The 25,828-nt window shown below is 45.0% G+C and overlaps 1 protein-coding gene and 1 long non-coding RNA gene across 3 annotated transcripts in view; one reads left to right on the forward strand and one right to left on the reverse strand.

The window, feature by feature from the left end:
• LOC127526167 (uncharacterized) overlaps nucleotides 1-25,828 on the reverse strand; it is a 368,097-nt gene that overhangs the window by 318,987 nt on the left and 23,282 nt on the right. The gene's annotated exons all lie outside the window — the stretch shown is intronic.
• The window catches only part of fbn1 (fibrillin 1), a 311,649-nt gene that overhangs the window by 251,831 nt on the left and 33,990 nt on the right, over nucleotides 1-25,828 (forward strand). For both annotated transcript variants that reach the window (XM_051920648.1, XM_051920647.1), the window contains exons 46-52: nucleotides 8,876-9,001; nucleotides 9,943-10,059; nucleotides 14,058-14,183; nucleotides 15,675-15,794; nucleotides 18,606-18,731; nucleotides 20,644-20,796; nucleotides 24,123-24,182. In XM_051920648.1, the coding sequence (XP_051776608.1) occupies nucleotides 8,876-9,001; nucleotides 9,943-10,059; nucleotides 14,058-14,183; nucleotides 15,675-15,794; nucleotides 18,606-18,731; nucleotides 20,644-20,796; nucleotides 24,123-24,182 (828 nt within the window). The remainder of the gene's footprint in view (nucleotides 1-8,875; nucleotides 9,002-9,942; nucleotides 10,060-14,057; nucleotides 14,184-15,674; nucleotides 15,795-18,605; nucleotides 18,732-20,643; nucleotides 20,797-24,122; nucleotides 24,183-25,828) is intronic.

A 25,828-nucleotide genomic window follows, 5' to 3' on the forward strand; every position in this document is an offset into this window, starting at 1 on the left:
ATTCTCCTCTTGCCTCGTCTACATCAGGACCCTGTAATTCCCTCAAACGCAGCATACCACGTTCCCAAGGTCCGCCACCTCTACCGGTACTCGCAGAACCAAACTGGCACCTCCACCTCTGTTATGACCATCCTTGGGCGCAACCACGACAGAACCCCTTCCTTCCATCGGCTCCCATGGCCTTGCTCCCTCTTACCAGCTTACTTCTTTGGCCTTTCAGCTGACAAAAGCCCTTCCACTTCTCTCAAAGCTCTCAGCCACTGAGCCACCATTGTAAAATGTACAGTTGTGGCCAAAAGTCTTGAGAATGACCCCAGTGTTGGTTTTCACAAAGTTTGCTGCTTCAGTGTTTTTAGATCTTTGTGTCAGATGTTTCTGTGGTGTACTGAAGTAGAATTGCCAGCATTTCCTAAGTTTCAGAGGCTTTGATTGACAATGACATGAAGTTTATTCAAAGAGTCCATATCTGCAGTGTTGGCCCTTCTTTCTTTTTTAAGACCCCTGCAATTCACCCTGGCAAGTGTGGTACCCGGATGGGAGTGGTACCCAGCCAGGACGCCCGAGAAGATCGGAGGAGGGCTCATGCCTCCTCTAGACCACGAGGGGGCGACCACCCTGGTTATATTGGGGGCCACGGGTACAGGGCTTGGAAGCTCAACCCTGTAGGGGCCCGTGGTCACCACCAGGGGGACCCCAATACCTGGAGGATCCTGGACCTCAGCACTTCCGCCACACCAGGAAGTGCTGGGGGGAAGAGGAACAGGAACACCCAGTGTGCTTCCGGGGAGACAGACGGCACTTCTGCCACACTGGGGCGTGTCGGTGGTAGATTGCCGGGAACACACCTGGAGCACATCCGGGTGCTTATTTAAAGGGGCCACCTCCCTTCAGAGATGGACTTGAGTTGGGTGGAAGAGTGGACAAGGTTTCTGGAGGAGAGAAGGAGGCGGTCTGAAGACTGAGAGAGAAGGCATTATTGATTGGCCTGGACTGTGGGGTATTGGGACTTGTGAGTGACTTTGTAAATATGGTACACCTCAATAAATGTGTGTGGGGTGATTTAAACGTGTCTGCCTGTCTGTGTCCGGGTCATATTCCACACAGGCTATCAGTCAACTTCTGGGCCAAATCCTGACTGATGGCAGCTCATTCTTGCAGAATCAATGCTTGGAGTTTGTCAGAATTGGTGGGGTTTTGTTTGTCCAGCCGCCTGTCAAAGATTGACCACAAGTTCTCAATGGGAGTTTCCTGGCCATAGACCCTAAATTTTGTTCCCCAAGCCCCTTAGTTGTCACTTTGGCCTTATGGCCTGGTGCTCCCTCATGCTGAATTGTTCATTGTTGGTCACCAAACTGTTTTTGGATGGTTGGGAGAAGTTGCTCTCGGAGGATGTTTTGGTGCCATTCTTTATTCATGGCTGTGTTCTTAGGCAGAATTGTGAGTGAGAAGCAACCCCACGTGACATGAAGGGTCTCAGGATGCTTTACTGTGGGCCTGACACAGGACTGATGGTAGCGCCACTACCAGGGGATTCATCAGAGAAGATGACTTGACCCCATCAGTCCTCAGCAGGCCAGTCCCTGTACCTTTTGCAGAATATCAGTCTGTCCCTGATGTTTTTCTTGGCTTCTTTGCTGCCCTTCTTGACACTCACCAGGCCATCCTCCAAAAGTCTTCTCCTCACTCACACCAGCCTGCTGCCATTTGTGAGCAAGCTCTGCCCTGGTGGTGCCACCTGATCCCGAGCCATGAATAAAGAATGGGACCAAAACATCCTCCGAGAGCAACTTCTCCCAACCATCCAAGAACAGTTTGGTGACCAACAAGGCCTTGTCTAGCATGATGGAGCACCAGTCCATAAGGCCAAATTGACAACTAAGTGGCTTGAGGAACAAAACATCGAAACTTTGGGATCCATGGCCAGAAAACTCCCCACTGAGAACTTGTGGTCAATCCTCAAGAGGCGGGTGGACAAACAAAAACCCACCAATTCTGACAAACTCCAAGCATTGATGATGCAAGAATGGGCTGCCATCAATCAGGATTGAACCCAGAAGTTGATTGACAGCATACCAGGGCTGAAAGGAGGACCAGAGAAGTGTGGGGGGATTGTCCAGGAGATGTATGAGGGAGTGAGGACTTGGATTGGGGTAACAGACAAGATCCTAGTTCCAGAAGGTCTGTACCAGGGGTCTTCTTGAAGTCCTCTTTGATGTGGTCATGAATGTGTTGAGTCATTAGATAAAAGACCAATCCCCCCCCAAGGGTACAGGCTGATGACATTGTGTTGTGTAGAACCAGAAAGGAGGAAATGGAGTGGAAGTTGGAAGAATAATGGAGAAGGGCTTTGGAAGACAGAGGGCTGAAGATAAATAAGAGGGTTTGGCCCACATGTTGATGGACAGCATGCCAGGGTGAATTGCAGGGGTCTTGAAAAAGAAAGAACGGTCAACACTACAAATATGGACTCTTAATGCATAAACTTCATGTCATCGTCAATGAAAGCCTTTGAAATGAAATGCTGGTGATTCTGCTTCAGCACACCACAGAAACATCTGACACAAAGATCTAAAAACACTGAAGCAGAAAACTTTATGAAAACCAACACTGGGGTCATTCTCAAAGCTTTTGGCCACAACTGTACACAGAAATGACTCGCTCCTTTTTTCCCCCCTAAGAGTCTCAAGAAAATGGTGGTGGGGTTGTTCAGTTTATTTGGCCGCCTTCTGCCAGCCTAACATCCATCACAGACCCCCCCCCCTTTAGGCCTGAAAGTCACAGAAGGAGGAAAAGGCGGGACGTGAAGTGTTCAAAACGTGCCGGGCACTTTCTCGGCTCCAATGTAAACATCGGCTCTTCGTGGGCACGCCAAGGACCAGGAAACTCTTTGTCTGAAGGCTCTTATCAAGCCAGTTGCACTGCTGTGAACAGGAAAATCCCGGGAATGGAGCTTGAATTTTTAGCCAAATGCTTTCCCTTCCTGCTATTTTAATTTATTTTTTTTTTAAATTTGAAAAGCAAATGTAAAATAAAAACAGCGGCGGGCACAGGAGTAAGAGGATCAGCTGAACCGTCATAGTTTAAGTAAACGCACATTAAGATGGAAGTGTTTAAAATGAGGGCGGCATGGTGGCGCAGTGGGTAGCGCTGCTGCCTCACAGTAAAGAGACCTGAGGTTCGCTTCCCAGGTCCTCCCTGCGTAGAGTTTGCATGTTCTCCCCGTGTCTGCATGGGTTTCCTCCCACAGTCCAAAGATATGCAGGTTAGGTGCATTGGCGATCCTAAATTGTCCCTAGTGGGTGTGTGTGTGTGTGTGCCCTGTGGTGGGCTGGCGCCCTGCCCGGGGTTTGTTCCTGCCTTGCGCCCTGTGTTGGCTGGGATTGGCTCCAGCAGATCCCCGTTACCCTGTATTCTGATTCAGCAGGTTGGGAAATGGATGGATTATTGAAGCCACGTCCTGTTTGAAATGGCAGAAGAGCAGCACTGTATTGATCAGCACGTCACATTTTTGTCCAATCAAGGGCTGACGCAGGCTGAAATATGAAAACAATAACGTTAATGTCCGTCATTTAAGAAGACGGTTAGCAAGGCTTCAGCTGTATGGGTTGTATTAAGCTGACATCATTATCAAAGTACGCATAAATGAAAACGAGGCGGCGGCCATTTTACCGGGGAACGAGTTGGACGACAATGACAATCGACTGTTGTGTGCTTGGCTGCAGTAACAGCAGCAAGAAAAACCCTAAGCTAAGTTTCTTTTGTATACCTTCGATTCGTAAAAATCAAGGAAAAGAAACCGAAGAACTAACAGAAAAGCTTGGCTAAAAGCCATCAATCGGAAAAACTTGAACGACCATACGGCCGCGGGGCTACATAGTTATAGTGTTGTCAAATGTTAGTACTACGTGCGTCTTGTTTCCATCGTCCTGTTTGCTGTTTACTGTATGTGTGTGTCAGTGAATGATGATGGAAGGACACCGCAGCCCCAAACCTGGAAAACACCTGTTCACTATCAATTAATTACATCCGTCACAGGACTATTTAAGTATTCAGGAGGGAATAGCCAGGGGAGAAAGGAGAGGAGAAAGAAGGAGACCATTTTTTAACAACCACGGATCAACTTACCTGCTGTTTTTTCACATCGCGTCTTTGCACCAGTTTGTTTTTCATTTCGCCGGACTGTCTTCCATCCCTCATCTGCAGAGACCCCGGGGTCGGATCGTCATCCACCTCGCGCCAAGGAATCACGGTGAGGTTGCTCCAATTGCCGGGAAAATCAAACAACTCGCTTATCTCTAGTTCAGTCATCCGTATTTAGGACAGTTTTTATAACCAGACTCAAATTCACGATCATTCATTCTGTATATCATTCATTGTTGTTATTCGTTGTTTGTTATATGTTACAGGGACAAGAGAGGGTTTGTTGTATTTACAGTGCATCCGGAAAGTATTCCCAGCACATCACTTTTTCCACATTTTGTTAAGTTACAGCCTTATTCCAAAATGGATTAAATTCATTTTTTTCCTCAGAATTCTACACACAACACCCCATAATGACAACGTGAAAAACGTTTACTTGAGATTTTTGGAAATTTATTAAAAATAAAAAAACTGAGAAAGCACATGTCCATAAGTATTCACAGCCTTTGCCATGAAGCTCAAAATTGAGCTCAGGTGCCTCCTGTTTCCCCTGATCATCCTTGAGATGTTTCTGCAGCTTCACTGGAGTCCACCTGTGGTAAATTCAGTTGACTGGACATGATTTGGAAAGGCACACACCTGTCTATAGAAGGTCCCACAGTTCACAGTTCATGTCAGAGCACAAACCAAGCATGAAGTCAAAGGAATTGTCTGTAGACCTCTGAGACAGGATTGTCTCGAGGCACAAATCTGGGGAAGGTTACAGAAAAATTTCTGCTGCTTTGAAGATCCCAATGAGCACAGTGGCCTCCATCATCCGTAAGTGGAAGAAGTTCGAAACCACCAGGACTCTTCCTAGAGCTGGCCGGCCATCTAAACTGAGCGATCGGGGAAGAAGGGCCTTAGTCAGGGAGGTGACCAAGAACCCAATGGTCACTCTGTCAGAGCTCCAGAGGTCCTCTGTGGAGAGAGGAGAACCTTCCAGAAGGACAACCATCTCTGCAGCAATCCACCAATCAGTCCTGTATGGTAGAGTGCCAGACGGAAGCCACTCCTTAGTAAAAGGCACATGGCAGTCCGCCTGGAGTTTGCCAAAAGGCACCTGAAGGACTCTCAGACCATGAGAAAGAAAATTCTCTGGTCTGATGAGACAAAGATGGAACTCTTTGGTGTGAATGCCAGGCGTCACGTTTGGAGGAAACCAGGCACCGCTCATCACCAGGCCAATACCATCCCTACAGTGAAGCATGGTGGTGGCAGCATCATGCTGTGGGGATGTTGTTCAGCAGCAGGGACTGGGAGACTAGTCAGGATAAAGGGAAAGATGACTGCAGCAATGTACAGAGACATCCTGGATGAAAACCTGCTCCAGAGCGCTCTTGACCTCAGACTGGGGCGACGGTTCATCTTTCAGCAGGACAACGACCCTAAGCACACAGCCAAGATCCATATTACTAACCGAGAATGCTAAACCGGATGATGGACGCAGGCACATCCGGCCATGGGCCGTAGCTGCAAAAAGACGTACTGCGCAGGCGCAAGAAAGGGCGGACGGGATACACACCAAGAGGGGGATTTAACAAGCCCTTGGAACACAAAAAAAAAGAACACAAAACCGCCCCACACACCCTACAAGCAACGGACGGGACACACACAAAGAGGGGGGATTCAACAAGCCCCTGGAACACAAAACGAAAGAAGACGCTCGCTCAACAACAATCCTCACCCACACACCCCCCCCCCCCAATCAATAAGAAGTGACACCCAAAGCCACATATCTAAAGGAAACGTCCATATTAAACATACGTCATCTCAAAACCTTCACACTAGGCAGCATAGGTGGATCTCATTAAAATAAAGCACTATTAACCGTTCAACTGGACAAAAGGCTCCATATTAACAGTGAGTGCGATCCTACTAAATACTTATCCATATTTCGCACGCTGAGGAACAAACAAGTCATGCATACACGGTCACGGGTACAAAACGATTCGGATCGGATAACGGAACCAAACACACGAACACGAATGAAACAAAAAGAATACACGGCGGCGCATACAATGCGCTTCGGAAAATACGTGAGAAAAAATGTCTCGGATCAAAAAACGCAAAGCTCAAGTAACCCCGTTACAGAGACGTGCCCAAATGAACAGACACATTGAACGTAGATGCATACAGCGCGCGTCTCAAAGTGCTGCATCAAAACAAGCACGATTTCAAAAGAAAGAGCTTGCGTCTCAGACATACAAAAAAGGGAGCAAAGCAACGCGCATATGACCGGCCAGAAAACAAGCAAGCAGGACTCAAAAAGCAGAAAGCTCAACTGACCGACGTACAAAAACGAACAAGGCACGATACAAACAATGCACGACGTAGAGTGAAACGGACTTTGCGCAAAGCGGAGGCGAATCAATTAAAACTCAAAAATAGCGCGTCACAAATAATGGACATGCAACAACGCGGCACTCAAACACCACAAGCAAAACATGCCCGTCGCAGACATCAACACCAGACGTCTGCTAAACTCTTACGCCAGTTGGCTGACAACGCTTTCAATAATGAGTCCACTATTGAGGAAAATTCATTGGGATTAATGAATGTCATTTGCAATCATTGTCATTCACTTAACTTCACAGAAGAAACAACTGGCAATACAAATAATGAATTTACACGTTGTTGTCAAAAGGGGCAGATTAGAAAGCCTCCTTTACATTCATATCCGGAATATCTACAGAAGCTTCTAACTAAGGATGTGCCTGAAAGTAAAAACTTTATGAACTACATTAGATCCTACAATAGTTCATTTGCTTTTGCATCTACCAGAGAACATAACAGGACACCAAAAGGCAATGGCCCATACTGCTTTCGCATATGTGGTTAACACAACGCACTATATTATGTCCAAAAAATATTAATGTTAATCACATTATTAACCAGGTCATTTCATTACTTCCTGGAGAGACACGGCTCTTTCTAAGCTCTGACAAAGTTGACTCTGATGACGACAATGAACATCTGAATTTCCCATTAGAATATTTGAACACTATTAACCCGGATGGATGACCACAACACAACCTTACCCTTAAAAACGGAACAATAATCATGCTATTAAGAAACCTTAACACTAAACAGGGTTTATGCAATGGCACACGGTTAGTCGTCAACACCATAACACACGATGTTATTCAAGCAACAGTTCTTTCAGATTCACATGCTAACAATACTGTTCTCATTCTTGGAATTGACCTTACGAGTTCTGACCTAGAATTACCTTTTACATTGAAACACCGACAGTTCCCCATTAAACCTGCATTTGCCATGACCAGCAACAAATCACAAGGACAAACCATGGACAAGGTTGGCATCTACCTCTCTGAACCCGTTTTTGGACATGCACAACTTTATTTTGCCTTCTCATGTGTTCGACGTTCATCTCACAATAAAGTTAAAATTAAAAATGATCCATGCCAAGGAAGACTCATTCAAAGACAAGACACCATCTTTACTACTAATGTTGTATACAGAGAAATATTCCAAAAAAACATTACTCTATGCCAAACACTCTATTTTGTATTTATATAGGCATCATCCAAACCTGCACACTATTCTATATCTAATTCATACATCTCACTCTTTGTCATGCCCCAACGCCAGGGGTTGGCGAGCGAAGCGAGCAGGGGGCGGAGCCCCCTAGTATCAAAGGAGTGGCTTCAGGACAACTCTGTGAATGTCCTTGAGTGGCCCAGCCAGAGCCCAGACTTGAATCCGATTGAACATCTCTGGAGAGATCTTAAAATGGCTGTGCACCGACGCTTCCCATCCAACCTGATGGAGCTTGAGAGGTGCTACAAAGAGGAATGGGCGAAACTGGCCAAGGATAGGTGTGCCAAGCTTGTGGCATCATATTCAAAAAGACTTGAGGCTGGAATTGCTGCCAAAGGTGCATCGACAAAGTATTGAGCAAAGGCTGTGAATACTTATGGACATGGGATTTCTCAGTTTTTTTATTTTTAATAAATTTGGAAAAGTCCCAAGTAAACTTTTTTCACGTTGTCATTATGGGATGTTGTATGTAGAATTCTGAGGAAAAAAATGAATTGAATCCATTTTGGAATAAGGCTGTAACATAACAAAATGTGGAAGAAGTGATGCGCTGTGAATACTTACCGGATGCACTGTAACTTAATACAACCCGTAGGCGTCGTAATGTAAACGAGTCTGATGCCAGGAGCCAAGGTTAAGTTTCGTTTTCTCGAGATCGCGATAAAATTATTCCGTTATCTCAAGAAAACAAAGTTTGCTTTCTTCAGATCTCGATCAAATTAGTACGTTATCTCGAGGAGACAATTTAAAAAAATAACGATATTGCACGTCCTTTCTCGGCTACCGTAAAATTGCAATGGAAATTCCTTATTTTTTTCTTCATTAAAGACGAAGTACCTTGAGTGCCAGGCGTTTCCAAATACGTTTAAAAACCTCATTCCTTCATTCATTCCTAAGTGGTGTGCCGTCCTCATTGCAGAGTCTTTTCTTCCATAAGGTTTCAGGGACCTGAAGCAGAACTAAACAGGGAGACGAAGTCCATCAGGTGAGCCGCTTTGTGTGTTCTTTGTGTGTTTGAGACCCTGGTCAGACACGTGGGTATGAATTTCACCGTCCGCGTTGCTTTGATTCTTTGGGGTCGCCAGCATCAATCTCACACTCTCCGTCTTCTTTTCCCTTTTCATCCTTTTAGATCGCAACGAGTGCCTGGAGATCCCGAACGTCTGCAGTCACGGACAGTGCATCGACACGGTGGGAAGCTTCCGGTGCACCTGCCATAATGGCTTTAAGACGACTCCTGATCAAACCATGTGTGTCGGTGAGTGCCCGAGAGTGCGCAGTGACGTGAGCCAGTCTGGACCGGCTCTAGCAGGTTTGCTTTAAAATGATGCAAAGCCCATTGTGGCTCTGAGGCTAGGGGTCTGCACTGGCAATCGGAAGGTTGCCGGTTCGAATCCCGTAAATGCCAATAGGGACTCTGCTCTGTTGGGCACTTAACCTGCAATTGCTGAGCGCTTTGAGTAGTGAGAAAAAGCGCAATATAAATGCAAAGAATTATTGTAATAAGGTGTTGAGGCTGAGTGCTCCGAAGGCAGGGTCTGCATTGTCTACTCTTGGCATCCTCTGGACAACCGGGCACTCCTTCACAGTGTTCAACTAGAATTACTTCTGACTCCGGGGTGGCATGGCGGTGCAGTGGAGACCGACTAGGGTTCACATCCCGTGTCCTCCCTGCATGGAGTTTGCATGTGTCTGCCTGGGATTCCTCCTGGTGCTCTGATTTCCTCAAAGACATGCAAGTTGGCCTGTGTGTGTGTGTGTGTCTGTTTGTCCTGGCACCCTGAGTTTGCCCCTGCCTTGTGCCCTGTGCTAACTGAGATCACCTCCAGCATCCCCGTGACCCTGTTCAGGACTAAGCGGGTTAGAAAATGACCGACTGACTGGCTTCTGACACCATAGCAGCCATAGAGCAAAACTTGGCACTGAGAAAGGCTTATAGTAAATGATGATCATTGTGTGATGGATGGTGTCATTGTTTGGTCGTATTTTGACTCAATGTGTGCCACGATGGCACCTTTCCTTCCTCCTTTGCTTCTTTAATGAGAGTCTTAATGTCGACTTACATTGCGACTCCCACCACAATGTGTTGTTGTAACTGGACTGGCACGTAACACTGAAAATGATGTGCCTGTGCCACGTAACAACAAAAACAATTTGTCTTATTAACGGGACAGCGTTATTTTTTTGCTTGTATTTCAGATGTCGATGAATGTGAAAGGCTACCCTGTGGCAACGGGACATGCAAGAACACCGTGGGCTCTTACAACTGTTTGTGCTACCCAGGATTTGAACTCTCGCACAACAACGACTGCGTGGGTAAGACGCTGAATGCAGATACGCCATCTTCTTTCTTCTTCTTATTTGATCCCTAGCTGGCATTTGGTTTGGATTGGCTCCTAAGCCCGTACGCTGCTGTGGGTGCCAATGGTTGTCGGATTTTGTTCATATAACACGTTTCCATGCCCGATGGTCCATGGCTGTTGTTGCTGGCCTCCTCGATGTTAAGTCTATGAATTCTGACGATTTCTTCTTCGACCTGCTTGATCCAGGGTTTTCTTTGGTGCTGATCGTTGGGCAGGTTGATTTCACCGGAGGAGTTTGTGCACCTGTCGATTGTGGGTCACACGTGGCCAACCCAACGTAGTCATCACTTCTGGATCTGCTCGTCGATGGTCTGCAATTCGGTGTCCAATTCCTTCATTTCGGACTTGATGGCATAGGAAGACACGTAGAATCTGGCGTTGACCATGCATTTGGAAGACCTTGAGTTTCTCTAAATCTGATTTGAGTAGGATCCAGGTCTCTGATCCATGTAGGAACATTGGCAGAATCAGGGTCTGGAACAGCCGACCTTCGAGATGTTGATTCACTTTCACAGACACCACTTCTGGGAAGCAAATGCTGCGGCTGCTTGACCAGTTTGGCTGCGGATTTCTGCCGTTGATGCGATTTTCTTTTCCTGCACCAACAACTGCAAGTATTTGAACTCTTGGACCTGCTTGTTCTGGAAGCCATCAAGTTGAACGATGGCCGGCAATCCATCGCTTGTCAGTACTTTTCGTCTTGTCCGCGTACAACTGGGTGATGTGAGCGATGTCGTAGAGGATATCTGTGGCCTCCGCATCCTTATCGGCCAGTATGGTGGTGTTATCGGTGAACATGAGATCTGTTAGAAACTGGTCCTCACCAAACTGGACTCCGTGCCTACCCTGGTGCACCTCTCTCATGATGGCATCCATCACAAATGATATAACATACTGAACAAAAGAAAGAAAGGTGGAAATGTTGTCCTCATAATGCTGTCACTAGCAGCCTTTTAAAGATACATAAATAACGCACAGCCAATCCAATAGGACAGCCTCCATATTAGCTACAGTTTGTTCCAACAAGCTCAGTGAACTGAGACCCAGAACTGAGAAGAGAGAGATAAGCTGTAGTGTCGTAGTGCCATCATCTTTCAGGAGGTAGCAGCGCTTTGGTCCCATAACTTGTCCTGATTGTTCTCTAAGTGGTACTTATGTGTTGTTCTGCGTCTTCTCATTTGTTTTTCTTTGCCATTGTTCTATACTGGGGTACTCAACTCCAGTCCTGGAGGTCTACACTGGTACAGATTGCCATTCCAACCAGATTTGCCCAGTTTACACGCCGTATCAATAATTTAATCTTTTAACTGGTTTATTCACGGGAGGATTAAATATCAGTTTGTGAAGCCACAGCAAACCAGAAGATACAAAGAAATCGAATTCAAGGTGCCAACCCGGCGATTATGGAATCCACTCAGACACTAAAAAGATCAACTCTTCACCCCTGAGAGCAGACAGATTAATGGAGAGGGGGCAGCCAGTAATGACAAAAGGGTCAACATTTAAAGAACACATAAACATTTGCGTAATTCATTTAAACCATTATAGATATTTACCCGGGCAGCACTGGGCACTTTGACTAGTTTAACTATAAATCAGTGTTCAGCTTGTAAAGTCACTGTACTTTGTCCTGTTGACCAGTCCAGTGTTCCTCTATCAAAGGCTCCCTGTCATTGTCACCGTGTTTCGGTATACAGATATGGACGAGTGCACCACTTTCTGAAACACACGTCCATACACAGGTCTAGGCACCCCCCCCCTTCAGCCTGATAACATCCAAGGGGAGGACATTGAGGTGGTGCAGACTTATTAATCTCTAGGTGTCCACCTTGATGACAGACTGGACTGGTCTGTGGACACAGATGTCCTCTACAGGAAAGGGCAGAGCAGGCGCTTTTTCCTCAGAAGACTGATCATTCAGTGTAAGATATGTCGAGAAATGCTGTGTGTGTTCTGTCAGAGAGTCGTTACCAGTGTCCTCTTTACTGCTGCCATTTGTTTGGGAGGCAGTGTGACGGGTAAGAACACGAAGAGGATGGAAAAGCTGGTGAAGAAGGTTGACTTGGTGCTGGGCAGGACTGTGGACTCACTGGGAATTGTGGTAGAAAAGTGAATGGGGAGAAGGTACAGGCCATCCTTGACAACAGCAGTCACCCCCTCCACAGAACTATGGGAGGGTCAGAGAAGAAAACGCAGCAGTCACCTTCTTTCACCGCGCTGAAGAACACAACACTTTACAAGATCATTTGGTCCTACTGCTGTGAGATTTTATAAAGCTGTTGTCAACATGAGTGACTCGTGACCTGGTCACCGCTCTGCCTTCTGACGCTGTGACAACTGGCACATCTGACCTTTTGTTATTTATTTATTGTTCTGTTTTACTGATGGGTTTGAGCTACTGGGTGCTTGAATTCCCCTGAGGTAATCTATCTATCTATCTATCTATCTATCTATCTATCTATCTATCTATCTATCTATCTATCTATCTATCTATCTATCTATCTATCTATCTATCTATCTATCTATCTATCTATCTATCTCCCACTTGGACAGAGGCAGTGGTGCTGTAAGAATTATGTTTCTAGACTTCTCTCGCGTCTTCAACACTATCCAACCTCTGCTCCTTAGGGACAAGCTGACAGAGATGGGATTAGATTCATACCTAGTGGCATGGATCGTGGACTATCTTAAAGACAGACCTCAGTATGTGCGTCTCGGGAACTGCAGGTCTGACATTGTGGTCAGCAGCACAGGAGTGCCGCAGGGGACTCTACTTTCTCTGGTCTTGTTCAGCCAACATACATCAGACTTCTAATACAACTCGGAGTCCTGCCACGTGCAAAAGTTCACTGACAACACTGCTATCATGGGCTGCATCAGGAGTGGGCAGGAGGAGGAGTATAGAAACCTCATCAAGGACTTTGTTAAATGGTGCGACTCAAACCACCTACACCTGAACACCAGCAAAACCAAGGAGCTGGTGGTGGATTTTAGGAGGCCCAGACCCCTCATGGACCCCGTGATCATCAGAGGTGACTGTGTGCAGAAGGTGCAGACCTATAAATACCTGGGCGTGCAGTTGGATGATAAATTAGACTGGACTGCCAATACTGATGCTCTGTGTAAGAAAGGACAGAGCCGTTTATACTTCCTTAGAAGGCTGGCGTCCTTCAACATCTGCAATAAGATGCTGCAGATGTTCTATCAGACGGTTGTGGCGAGCGCCCTCTTCTACGCGGTGGTGTGCTGGGGAGGCAGCATTAAGAAGAAGGACACCTCACGCCTGGACAAACTGGTGAGGAAGGCAGGCTCTATTGTAGGCACGGAGCTGGACAGTTTGACATCTGTGGCAGAGCGAAGGGCGCTGAGCAGACTCCTGTCAATCATGGAGAATCCACTGCATCCACTAAACAGGATCATCTCCAGACAGAGGAGCAGCTTCAGCAACAGACTGCTGTCACCGTCCTGCTCCACTGACAGACTGAGGAGATCGTTCCTTCACCACACTATGCGACTCTTCAGTTCCACCCGGGGGGGTAAATGTTAACATTATACAAAGTTATTGTCTGTTATACCTGCATTGTTATCAGTCTTTAATATTTTCTTTATCAGTATGCTGCTGCTAGAGTATGTGAATTTCCCCTTGGGATTAATAAAGTCTGTCTATCTATCTATCTATCTATCTATCTATCTATCTATCTATCTATCTATCTATCTATCTATCTATCTATCTATCTATCTATCTATCTATCTATCTATCTATCTATCTATCTATCTATCTATCTATCTATCTATCTATCTATCTATCTATCTATCTATCTATCTATCTATCTATCTATCTATCCCCTGTGCAGACGAGTGTTTGATTTGCTGTCATTTTCTTATTCAGATCTGCTCGAGTGTTTCATCATTCTTAATGTTCTAACATGTTACTCCCATTTTATTCCCTAGATGTGGATGAATGCACGACGGTTCGCAACCTCTGTAGGAATGGGAATTGTTTAAACACCATTGGATCTTTCCACTGCGTGTGCCGTGATGGTTACGAACTTACATATGATGGTCGAAACTGTGTGGGTAAGTGAGATGGCAGGAAAGGAATTCATTGCCAAAGCCCCCAGAGCAGGGGAGGTGTGGTGACAGACTGTGTGTGCCCTCAAGCCTTGGATGGCATTTGAAGGAAAGGCTGTGTTACGTTCTTTAGCTAGTTGACTTGTCTTTTTAGACTGTTTCATGCTTATTTTTTGTTTGCTTTGTGTTGTTTTCTTTGTCCATCTTCCATCCATCCATCCATCCATTGTCTCCCGCTTATCCGAGGTCGGTCGCGGGGGCAGCAGCTTGAGCAGAGATGCCCAGACTTCCCTCTCCCCAGCCACTTCTTCTAGCTCTTCCGGGAGAATCCCAAGGCGTTCCCAGGCCATTCGAGAGACGTAGTCCCTCCAACGTGTCCTGGGTCTTCCCCGGGGCCTCCTCCCGGTTAGACGTGCCCGGAACACCTCACCAGGGAGGCGTCCAGGAGGCATCCTGATCAGATGCCCGAGCCACCTCATCTGACTCCTCTCGATGCGGAGGAGCAGCGGCTCTACTCTGAACTTCTCACCCTATCTTTAAGGGAGAGCCCAGACACCCTGCGGAGGAAACTCATTTCAGCCGCTTGTATTCGCGATCTCATACTTTCGGTCACTACCCATAGCTCATGACCATAGGTGAGGGTAGGAACATAGATCGACTGGTAAATTGAGAGCTTCGCCTTGCAGCTCAGCTCCTTTTTCACCACGACAGACCGATGCAGAGCCCGCATTACTGCGGATGCCGCACCGATCTGCCTGTCGATCTCACGCTCCATTCATCCCTCACTCGTGAACAAGACCCAGAGATACTTGAACTCCTCCACTTGGGGCAGGATCTCGCTACCAACCCTGAGAGGGCACTCCACCCTTTTCCGGCTGAGGACCATCTTCCATCTTGTCCATCTTCCATTTTTATAATTTATTAATTGATTTATGTCAGAAAAGCCATGAGTCTGTCATTTTGCAGCTTGTTTCACTGCTCTTTTGAATAATTTTTGCATATTGTTTTGTATTTTGAACCATCCATTTTTGAAGCATCGGTGTGGATTTGTTTGTGATCTTTAGGAGCTCGACGAGTTAGGCAGGCACTCACTTTGGTCGCATAGAGCCTGGTGAATGATGCAAACCCTTGCAGGCTCAGCTGTTATCTCTGGTGGTTGTTAGGAGTTTAAACACGGTGTGCCATTTCTTTCTTTTGTATCCTTGGTGCCCAGTGGCAAATTTTGGACTGTTGATTTATTTTTTCATTTAAATTTTACCTTGTAAAATTGCTGAGTAGTGACAGGTAGAGTGTAGACGTGCTAGTTACTTCAGTCTTGGGAAACACATGATGGTTAAACCTCAGGTTCAGAGGTGAAGCATCAGTGCAAAGTGCTTCATTCAGCCTGGAGTCATCCCTGTCATTACAGGATAAGTGACACGAGTAATTACACGCCACTGGTTGGAAACAGTTGTCCTACTTTGGGTTTTGACTATTCTTTCTTTTCTATTTTTTTAGATATTAATGAGTGTCTTGTGAACCCAAATACATGTGGAGCAGGAACCTGTCAAAATCTCGATGGATCCTACAGATGTATCTGCCCACCCGGCTATGAACTGACACAGGAGACATGTCAAGGTATGTCTGAAATCCACAGGCGTAAAAATAAAAGGAAGACAAAAATCTGCAAGCAGATGTTTTGAAGGAACCCTGGTGTAGTTTTAATCTATCCTAATGGGGACAATTCTCATCTTCATAATGACTTTAATTTTCACACAGTTTTACAGGTCCTTGCCATCCTGGACTGTTTGACCATAAAACTGCTTTGGTTCAATGATTTATCCAAATTTCTCATCCATACATTTTTTTGAGATTTTCAGCACCTTCCCTTCCACTGTACAACTTTGTACACCACCCCAAAATCCCACAATCCTTTATGTTGTAACAGACACTGCCGGGATACTTACTTGGCTGGGTATGCCTTCGTAACAAAAGGAGCGGATAAAAGGAGCCTGCATGGGGCAACACCACCCCCGGGACGACAGAGGGCAGCTCCCCTGGCTTGCAGTGGGGCCACAGGTTTGGAGCATGGAGAGGGGGCACCTTGACGATTACTGCTGAGCCCTTGGTTGCACCACTTCTGCCACACCGGGAAGTGCTACCGGACATACTGTAGGTCACCAAGCACCTAGCCAGAGTCGGGAGGAGTAGAGGATAGATAGATGTGAAAGGCACTATATAATAGATAGGAAAGGCACTATATAATATAGATAGATAGATCAATAGATATGAAAGCAACTATATAACTGATAGATAGATCAGAAAGGCACTATATAATAGATAGATGGATATGAAAGGCACTATATAATGGACAGATAGGAAAGGCACTGTGTAATATAGATAGATAGATGGATATGAAAGGCACTATATAATGGATAGATAGATAGGAAAGGCACTATGTAATATAGATAGATAGATCAATAGATATGAAAGCAACTATATAACTGAAAGATAGATCAGAAAGGCACTATATAATAGATAGATGGATATGAAAGGCACTATATAATGGATAGATAGGAAAGGCACTATGTGATAGATAGATAGATAGATATTGTGGAAGATGACCTGGACACAGACAGGCGGACACATTAAAGTCACCCAACACACGTTTATTCACCTTCTCCATATTTACAACTGTGCTCAACACTCTCCAAAGTCCCTAAAAGTCCTGGCCACAACACAATGCCTCCTCTCTTCAGGCCGCCTCCTTGCCTCCTCCCAGACCTCGTCCTGCTTCCTCCTGACTCAAGTCAATGAACAGAGGGAGGCGGCCCCTTTTATAATCGCCCAGATGTGCTCCAGGTGCCTCCCGACAATCTTCCACCGGCACTCCCCAGTGTGGAGGAAGTGCCGGCTGCGCACCCGGAAACACTCCGGGTGTCCCCGATCCTCTTCCCCCCAGCACTTCCGGGTGTGGCTCCCAAGGTATTAGGGCCCCTCTGGCGGTCCCCAAAGCCACCAGGGCGGACGCCCCCACGTGGTTTGGGGAAGGCATAAACCCTCTTCTGGTCCTCCGTGGCGTCCCGGCTGGGTCACCCTCTCAGCCACCTGCGACACTGCCCCACTGCCAGCGAAGACCCGTCGGGCAGAGCTGCTCATCCCCGAAGTGGGTCCTACTCTTGAAGCTCCAGGGTCCGGTCCTGTTAAACAAAGAACAGAAACAGGGGCTGAGACGCTGCCTGGACACCACCACCTGGTGTCCTGTCGTGCCTCGCACAGGCAGCGCTCACCCCTCCTACCGGCACTCCAGGGCCTACTCTTTCGGCACCCCCTTCGAAGTTCCCATGCCCCTTTGGTTGGAGCTACTCGTACCTCCGTAGCCTCCGCCAGCTTTGACAATATATATAGATAGATAGTTAAATATATATAGGTAGATAAGATCAACACTCTATAGATAGATAGATAAGCACTCTATAACTTAGATAGATAGATGTGAAAGGCACTATATAATAGATAGATAGATACATACGAAAGGCACTATATAATAGATAGATAGATACATATGAAAGGCACTATATAATAGATAGATAGATACATACAAAAGGCACTATATAATAGATAGATAGATAGACAGAGTGGAGAACTGAGAGAGAAAGAGACAAGAGAACAGGACAGGTAGTTATATAATGTTATACAGCGTATTTGGTGCTTTGCACTGTGTGTTGCTGTAGGGAGTGAGACAAAAGCGTTTCCCACAGCTGAATAAAGGTGTGTTGTGTGCTGGACTTGGGCTCTGTGTGTGTTGTGTTCGGGTTTGGGGAGCTGTATGCCCCCTGAATGCGACACCTGCTGCTTACCCTCGGCCCATCTCTCTTGCTGGCGGTCCTGGCAGTAAAGCAGCACAACTGGTTTTGGACTGCAGTGGAGGTTTTATCAGGGGACAAAACTCAATGACTGTGTTTCACTGCTTTAGCGGCAGGCTTCACTGGGGGGTCTCCAATCCCTCAGTCCCCTTGAACATTGATCGCGTGTCTAAGCTTCACGAGGGATACATTCACAAGATTACTGAGATTTCTAATGTTAAATTGCTCAACATTCATACTGAAATTTTATGTGCTGAATTCAAACATTTTTTTTTAGTTGAATTTGTTTACCTGCATTACTGTTTTTGGTTCAAAAATGATAAATTTGACTTTTTCACCTTCAGATGTGATATTACCTTTGTGGGGGGGTGCGAACATAAATCAAAACATTTTCTAGGGGATTGGGGTAAGGACATGCTTTGGAATAGCATTTCTACTTGCTTTTTATAATATTTGTGGTATATAATCGTGTGAGAGCTACTGCCGGGGATTAAACTCTGATCAATCGATTGATTGACTGATTGATTGATGGATTTGCCACATTGACTGACTTTATAAATGGACTCTGCCTGTCTCTTCCCTACAGATATCGACGAGTGTGCCATCACCTCTGACTACTGCATCTTTGGCACCTGCACCAACACGCTTGGGAGTTTCAAGTGTCAGTGTTCAGATGGCTTTGAGTTGTCACCAAATGGAAGAATATGCATAGGTAAGCTGTGGCCCGAAGACCATTAGAGATTGGACTAATCCGGCCTTTTTGATGTTACAGCCCACTTTTTCACATGTAAGTGTCTTCCCATCCCGCTGCATTGAAGACGTTCATTAAAAACGGGAAGAGGATTCCCCTTCAGTGAACTGAGTGGTGCATCAGAGCAGAGAGTGCAAATATACCACGTGGCAATGCCAATCGCTTAGGCAACCTGCCGCGACTCAGTGCGCTACCCGACAAGACTTGGGTGAGACCCTCAGAACTAATCCAGCCACCAGCTTATACTGAGCATGGACCCCATGCAGTTGGAGCCTTTTCCAGTAAAGCATATGGCACAAGGCAGGAACAATCCTTCTGGACAAGGTGCCAGTCCATTGAAGGGCAAAACACACACACACATGGGCCAATTTAGCATCACCAGTCCACTTAACCTGCCTGTCTTTGGACTGTGGGAGGAAACCCTCACTGACCATGGAGAGAACATGCAAACTCCATGCAGGAAGGACCTGGGATGTGAACCCCAGCCTCCTTACTATGAGGCAGCAGCCATGCAGCACCGTGCCACCCTCATACTCATCCAGAATTCCTAAGCACAGAAATACAGCAGTTCAGCACTTGTTACAGCTGCACTCCTTGACTCCGATATCACTTGGGATGTAACTATTGTGGCTGGGTGTGGCAAGGACAGAGTCAAAAACAAAACATTTTGAGACAGCGACTGGGTCATCCCCTTTATTCGTCCATAAAAATATGAAGATGAATAACGTAAAGAGTGCGTCTTGGCACGTATCCCGTAATGGGACTTTGATAAATGCTTCTTAAGAGGGATCTGGCTTTTAGAGAACTCCATCCAGCAGCTGGTGAGGCCTCATCTGGAGTCCTGGGTGCAGTTTGGGACTCTGGGCTAGAAAAAGGACATAACAGCACTAGAGAAAGTCCAGAGAAGAGCGACTAGGCTGATTCCAGGGCTACAGGGGATGAGTTACGAGGAAAGATTAAAAGAGCTGAGCGTTTACAGGAGATGAAGAGGAGACCTGACTGAAGTGTTTAACATGATGAAGGGAATCAGTCCAGTGGATCGAGATGGTGACATTAAAATGAGTTCATCAAGAACACGGGGACACAGCTGGAAACTTGTTAAGGGGAAATTTCAGACAAACATTAGGAAGTTTTTCATTACACAGAGAACCACAGACATGTGGAATAAGTGACCAAGTAGCATGGTAGACAGGAGGACTTTAGGAACTTTAAAAACTTAATTTTATTTTTAGAGGAATTAGGTGGACAGGACTGGCGAGCTTTGTTGGGCTGAATGGCCTGTTCTTGTCCAGATTGTTCTAATGTTCTTGCTCGGGCCAAAAGGGACTCCTCCTTCTGGGACACCCGGGTTTTTAAGTCAGTGGGACTGGAAGGGGCAGAGCTACTTGCCCTAACCGGGTGGGATCTCAGCATTGTATGGGATCAAGAAGAAGAAGAGAGCACAAGCGGCAGACAAAAAGTGAAAGAATGAGAATTACTCCTCCATTTTAGCCTTCAAATCATTTGGATGATATCCTTAGAAAGGGGAAGAAAATCTAGGATATGAGACTGACCTGACATAGCAGAGTTAAAGCACCAACAAGCCATGAAATTAAATTATTGGCAAGAACTGCTTTCTAATTAAGCAACCGGGTTAGAACAAAAACCTGCAGCCACTGCGGCCCTCCAGGACTGTGATTGAGGACCCCTGAGCTAAACAGTAACAAGAGGGGCGCAGGATTTGGAGACGGATTACTACGGCCCATCACGAGTTGTAAAGTGATTTGTTGGGCAGTGGTCTCTATTAGGGCCCCTAAAAGAGTTTGACTTTGATGGCTTCTGCACCAAGCGCCCACTTTGGTCATTTAACACTCTTCTCCATTTCATCTTTCAGATATGAGAAGACACTTCTGCTATACGAAGTTTGAAAACGGACAGTGCTCTTCTCCGAAATCTAAGAACATAACCAAGAGAGAGTGCTGCTGCAGTGCATCACCAGGCGAAGGCTGGGGTAGTCCTTGTGAAATCTGCCCTAAACGTGGAGAAGGTGCGTACAGAATGGCCTCCAGCCTGCCACCAGCCACTACTCTTTAAGGAAAGAACCTGATGGACTCAATGAGGTGTATCAAAGCTCCTTCTCCAATCCAACAATCTCAATCTCAATGGGATGTAACAATGGCTAGTTAGTGTAAGAGCGCTATGGTATATACCGACTTCAATCTGGCTGACCCCGACTTGTACTGTATATACTCGCGTTTAAGTTCTCCAGCTGATAAGTCGGTGCTTGATTTTTCCGTATAATTTCCGGTATTTTATAATGTCGGTCGTATAAGTCGAATGTGGAAAACTCACGCAATCGGTCCAAGAGATTACGATATGCTAACACTCACTTGAGAGAGTCACCACGGAGCACATGGCCTTTTTTCTAAGCTTTCCTACCACTTGACCACCCTCAAAACCTTCCCGACGCTCACTATTGCAGTTGTGGTCAAATTTCATTAAACTAAAGTACATACTTCAATGCATCAGAACTACCGTATATACTCGCAGATAAGTTGGGGCTTGATTTTACCGTATAATTTCTGGTATTTTATAATGTCGGTTGTATAAGTCGAATCCGGAAAGCTCACACTATTGGTCCAAGAGATTACGATATGCTAACGCCCACCTGCGAGAGTCACCACCGAGCACATGGCCTTTTACTTCCATGTATTGTGCCTACGTGACCACACTGTGATACCCAAACTATTCCAAAGTGACGTTTGCACTGATTTTTGTTTTTGTATCTCACACCCTCATACACCTTTATCGTAAGAGCATCCCTTATCTACGATGGAGCGTTCAATCAGAAGAAAATATGAAGCTGGTTTTAAATTAAAAGTCGTTGAAGTTGCGAAAGAAATTGGTAACTACGCTTCAGCAACAAAATTCGATGCGTCTAAGGAACCAATGAGAGATTGGAGGAGGCAAGAAAATGTCTCTCTGTTATAATAAAAAAATCCTGTGACGAGACGTGACTTTTTCAGAGAGATACTTTCATGTCCCGCGAGACGAGATTTTGTGCCAAGAGATTTAACCAGGCCTGGGGTCAGAAATAAAAGACAAAGAGTAGATGACAAAGTAGAACGTCGTAAAGAATTCAAAAACGTTGGCACGATACACATGCAGAGCAGGTTACAGATAATAGAAGTACTAATATTCGAACATGTCAAAAAAATGATAGTAAAGATCGCATTAGCGCAAACAAATGGAAATTATTAATCGGTGAAGTAACAGAACAGCGAAAACAGATCGAGTATATTGTCCGGATTTAAACTTTAAATCGGAGACTTGTAGATCGTCTAATTCGTGTTGCCATCAGGGAAAAGTAGTGTTTATACACAATGAAGAGGCGAATCGGTGAGAATGAAAAGATTTATTGTTTGGTGAAAGTGAAATCCACAGATGTGAAGTGGCTGGTGTGTAGTGCAGGCCGGGGGGTTGGCGAGTGACGTGACCTGGGGGCAAAGCCCCTTAGTAAAAAAAAAAATTTTAAAAAATAATAATTATCGTATTTTTGAACAGGTGTAAGTCGGGGTCTGATTTTATAATCAAATTTTATACGCGAGTATATACGGTAAGCAAATGTCTGCTTTTTGCAGTCGCTCATCGTGCAATAACAGTTCCTCCATCGCTCTCAAAAATGCTGCTTCCTTAATGGCATCTTACTGGGCGCTGTGGTTCTTTGTAGTTTCATTGCTTGACAAAGACCCATTTCAACCTGGAAGGAGTTTTTAGAGCATGAACTTGGTTGTATGGGCTTCAGAAAGGTTCGTCCACATATTACGTGGACAAAATGGAAATCGTGAATGTATAGTAGGGTTACCTATAGCACGATATTAACAGATCAAGAAAACCTGAACTTAGGCCGTGTGATTACATGCAATGAGAGGCCTTTTAAAATCAGGAACCCACTGGTATTTCACAAACAAGTTATCATTTATTTATTATGTTACCTGTTATGGTTATAATAATATATCTTATCTTCTTTATATAGCACCTTTCCCATATGCAAAGGTTCTTTCTGGAACCTTCTGCAAGATGGTTCTTTTGGGACCTAAAAAAAAAAAAGGTTCTCCAATGGCACCACTCTGAAGAACTGCTTTGGCACCTTTATTTTTTAGGAGTGAAGTTACTCTTGTCAGACAGAGAGCCACCTCTGAGACACCATGCTGAACACATTTTTGACGCTTTTGGAGATGCAACCTAACCTGACGATATCTGAGCTTTGGTGGTGTTAAACTCACACGGCTGCTAAACTGAACACTAGACAAATGGATTGTAATCAGCCGAAACCTAAAACTGGCATTTCCTGGGTGTCCAGTCTTGTGGGAAAATGTTCAGCTAAGTGTCAAAGGTGACAGAGTGACACGTGCCATTTAAATGTTCTGCCACATGTCAAAAATCATTCTTAGGCAAAAGGAATAGGAGTAGTCGGCAGGATTGGCACTGCAGCGGCGTCTTTTCCAGGTTCCCAATGTTGAGCACCCAGCAGGAGTCAAACACGTAACAGAAGAATTCTCTCAGTCCAGTAAAGTTCATTTTAAAAAAGGTTAGGTGGAAATTTAAAAAAGGGAAAAAGGTTTCTTGTCTGTCTGATTAGAATCTTAGCTGTCTTCTGTTAAACTTCAGTTACTTTCTAAACTTAAAGGTTATTACTTTTTTTTTTTTGGATCTTTTATTGATTTTTTTTTGTTTGTTTTATTGAATTGTTGTTACTTTTCTATGGCAAACTTACAAAGGCTTCACTTTAATATGTCAGTAAATTCAGTGTGCTCAGTACGTTCAATAGCTGCAGTACGCTTTGAAACTGTTTGCCCTCCATGCCTTACACACTGCAAGGCAGACCACAAACTGAACTCATCTCCAGTCAGAATGACAAGAAATTATTAAAACTATTCCATTTACAATTTAGCTTGTAGGGGTTATGATAAAACCGCTAACATAATAACAGGCGTTCTATCAACATAACATCACCTAACTAACTAAGTAACAAATGGCGCTTTCAGCCACATGTGTGTGGAAATGGCATTGAAAAGTCCTTGGTGGTGAAAATAGAAAAAATAACTGTGTGTGTGTGTGAAGGAAAAATGAACTGCGTGAAGTCAGCAGAAACACATAAATACAAGAATAACATGGAGTGAGGACTGGCGTGTCATGGGTTAAAAAAGAAACGACTGGGAAAGAGGAATGAAATGAATAGTTTTTTTTTCAAATAGTGAAGAAAATGAATCATCTTTAGCTTGGACTGAAATACTGAAAACCAAAGGAGCCCACTTAGGCATCTCCAGTACAAACGGTTATTAAAAGAAACATTTATGTTTTCACTTTCAGAAACATTCGGCACATTCTGCAATGAAGCTTTCCAGCAACATCCCTCGCTTCCACCTCCTGGTAAGACTTTAATGTTCAAATGTCAGATGTGAATGTTCTAAGGACTTGGCTTTGAATCACAAGTGCGGAAATACAATTAGAAATGTGGAGATCTGTCATATAGCGCCTTTCACATCTATCTATCTATCTATCTATCTATCTATCTATCTATCTATCTATCTATCTATCTATCTATCTATCTATCTATCTATCTATCTATCTATCACATAGTGCCTTTCACATCCATCTGTACCTATCTATTATATAGTGCCTTTCATATCTATCTACAGTCATGGTTGAAATTATTGGCACCCCTGGAATTTTCCTAGAAACTGCACCATTTCTTCCAGAAATTGTTGCAATTACAAATGTTTTGGTGTCCACATGTTTATTTCCTTTATGTGCATTGGAATAACACAAAAAAAACAGAGGGAAAAAAGCCAAATCTGACGTCATGTCACACAGAACTCCAAAACCGGGCCGAGCAAAATTATTGGCACCCTCAACTTAATATTTGGTTGCACGCCCTTTGGAAAAAATAACTGAAATCAAGCGCTTCCTCTAACCATCAACAAGCTTGTTACACCTCTCAACTGGTATTTCTGACCACTCTTCTTCTTTTGCAAACTGCTCAAGGTCCCTCAGATTTGAAGGGCGCCTTCTCCCAACAGCAATTTTGAGATCTCTCCATAAGTGTTCAATCAGATTAGATTCGGACTCATTGCTGGCCACTTCAGAACTCTCCAGCGCTTTGTACTTCAACAATTTCTGGGTGCTTTTAGAGGTATGTTTGGGGTCATTGTCCTGCTGGAACACCCATGACCTCTGACGCAGACCCAGCTTTCTGACACTGGGCCCTACATTGCGCCCCAATATATTTTGGTAGTCTTCAGATTTCATGATGCCTTGCACACAGTCAAGGCATCCAGTGCCAGAGGCAGCAAAACATCCCCAAAACATCTTAGAACCTCCACCATGTTTGACTGTAGGTACTGTGTTCTTTTCTTCGTAGGCCTCATTCCGTTTTCTGTAAACAGTAGAATGATGAGCTTTACCAAAAAGCTCTACCTTGGTCTCATCTGTCCACAAGACGTTCGCCCAGAAGGATTTTGGCTTCCTCAAATACATTTTGGCAAACTCCAGTCTGTCTTTTTTATGTTTCTGTGTCAGCAGTGGGGTCCTCCTGGCTCTCCTGCCATAGCGTTTCATTTCGTTCAGATGGCGGATAGTTCGAGTTGACACTGTTGCACCCTGAGTCTGTAGAACAGCTTGAATAGGTTTTTGAAGTTGATTGGGGTTGTTTATCCACCATTCAGACTATCCTTCATTGCAGTCTTTTATCAATTTTTCTCTTCTGTCCACGTCCAGGGAGATTAGCTACAGTGCCATGTGTTGTGAACTTCTTGATTATGTTGCGCACAGTGGACATGAAGATCTCTGGAGATGGACTTGTAGCCTTGAGATTGTTGATATTTATCCACAATTTTTGTTCTCAAGTCCTCAGACAATTCTCTGCTCTTCTCTCTATTCTCCATGCTTAGTGTGGCACACTCAGACACACAACAGAAAGGTTGAGTCAACTTGTCTCCATTTTAACAGGCTTCAGGTGTGATTGCTGTATTGCCAGCACCCGTTTCTTGCCACAGGTGAGTTCAAACGAGCATCAT

This window comes from Erpetoichthys calabaricus, chromosome 17, assembly GCF_900747795.2.
Source record: "Erpetoichthys calabaricus chromosome 17, fErpCal1.3, whole genome shotgun sequence".
NCBI lineage: Eukaryota > Metazoa > Chordata > Cladistia > Polypteriformes > Polypteridae > Erpetoichthys > Erpetoichthys calabaricus.